The sequence below is a fragment of the Cyprinodon variegatus genome, unplaced genomic scaffold (assembly GCF_000732505.1).
Source record: "Cyprinodon variegatus isolate N-32 unplaced genomic scaffold, C_variegatus-1.0 Scaffold2256, whole genome shotgun sequence".
Classification (NCBI taxonomy): Eukaryota; Metazoa; Chordata; class Actinopteri; order Cyprinodontiformes; family Cyprinodontidae; genus Cyprinodon; species Cyprinodon variegatus.
The window spans coordinates 8,566-9,850 of NW_015152709.1; the positions used below are offsets into that span (position 1 = coordinate 8,566).

The 1,285-nt window shown below is 39.0% G+C and overlaps 1 protein-coding gene across 1 annotated transcript in view; it reads left to right on the plus strand.

Annotated features, from left to right (window-relative positions):
- LOC107080729 (ribonuclease inhibitor-like) overlaps positions 1–1,285 on the plus strand; it is a gene marked incomplete at its 3' end in the record, with an annotated part of 28,283 nt that overhangs the window by 3,021 nt on the left and 23,977 nt on the right. Inside the window, exon 2 of the mRNA XM_015368935.1 lies at positions 1,038–1,220. Coding sequence (XP_015224421.1) covers positions 1,038–1,220 — 183 coding nt within the window. The remainder of the gene's footprint in view (positions 1–1,037; positions 1,221–1,285) is intronic.

Sequence of the window (1,285 nt, forward strand, 5' to 3'; positions counted from 1 at the left end):
GCGCCAAGTAACATTTCCTCTGATCACGGAGCAAATCCCGATGATGGGATCATCCCGCTCCAAGGTGTCCTGGTTTTCCCAAATAAAAATATGGTCACCCTACTATAGGGTGGCCATTTCTATAGCACCAAAAAGGAGGAAATTGTGCGGCATATCAATAAATTACTAAGGTGTAGATAAGAATCGGGTAAAGTCACATTTAAAGTACAATTCTTAGTAATTTAAAGAGGATGCTTGTGTAGCTGAATAGAACAAAATATTAAAGAAATGTAAAAAAGAATTGGTTCCCAGCATATGTATTTATTTTATACATTGTGGTGTTTAAAAAGTGACCACTGAGATGAATCTTTAAAGTACAGAATACCACAAAGCATAAGATGTGTGGACTTAAACGTTAAAAAATATTTTTAACAAGAAACATTCATGATAAAATAGTCAATTTTTTTTTAAACAACAAAAGTTTACCTTTGTAACCAATGAGAAGCAGATCTTTATCTGACACGCTGCCAATCTTAGCCAATCATCTGTTAGATCAGATAGTGATGCAGTTTTGATGATTGGATATTGTGCTGCAGCCCAGCAAAAAAAACTAAATAAAAATCTGCTCTACAAGCCTAGTGCCTCATAGAGGAGGACAAATACACGTCCGGCTGGATGCGGGGCCGGACAGTGCAATGAAAATCCGGACTGTCCGCCCTAAAGCCGGAAATTTGGCCACCATAATCTACTATTAGACTTCAGTCCTGGAGAGGACTCTTGGTTTTCTCCACCTCTGTTCGAGGCTCTGAGCTCCCGGTGCTGCTGCTGCATCTCTCAGTAGCAGATCCAGAGAGGCTGGATGGATCTGAGGACCAGGGGTCTCATTTCTAAAGCTTGTATTTTAACAAGCATGTTCCTTCATGCAGCTCATTTGATTTAATCCCATCATTTATTACAGCCATAAATTTCCACTGCTTGCTCATCATGTTTTAGTCTGTGTTTATCATCCAGATTGTCTGATTTCATTAGAACTGACTTTATTTCTCCTCTAATCACAGACTTGGTGGCTTTTCTCTCAATGAGGCTAACAGTGAAATCGTGGCCTCAGCTCTGAAGTCCAACCTTCATCTGACTGAAGTGATAATAGATGAGATCAGAGGAGGGAAAACCTTTGGAGACTCTGGAATGAAGCATCTGTGTGAGATTCTGGAGAGTTCAATCTGCAAAGTGAAGAAACTGACGTGAGTTTTCTCTGTTTATTTAAACATAATTAAATATTGAACTTTATTTTCCTGTTGTTCAAACT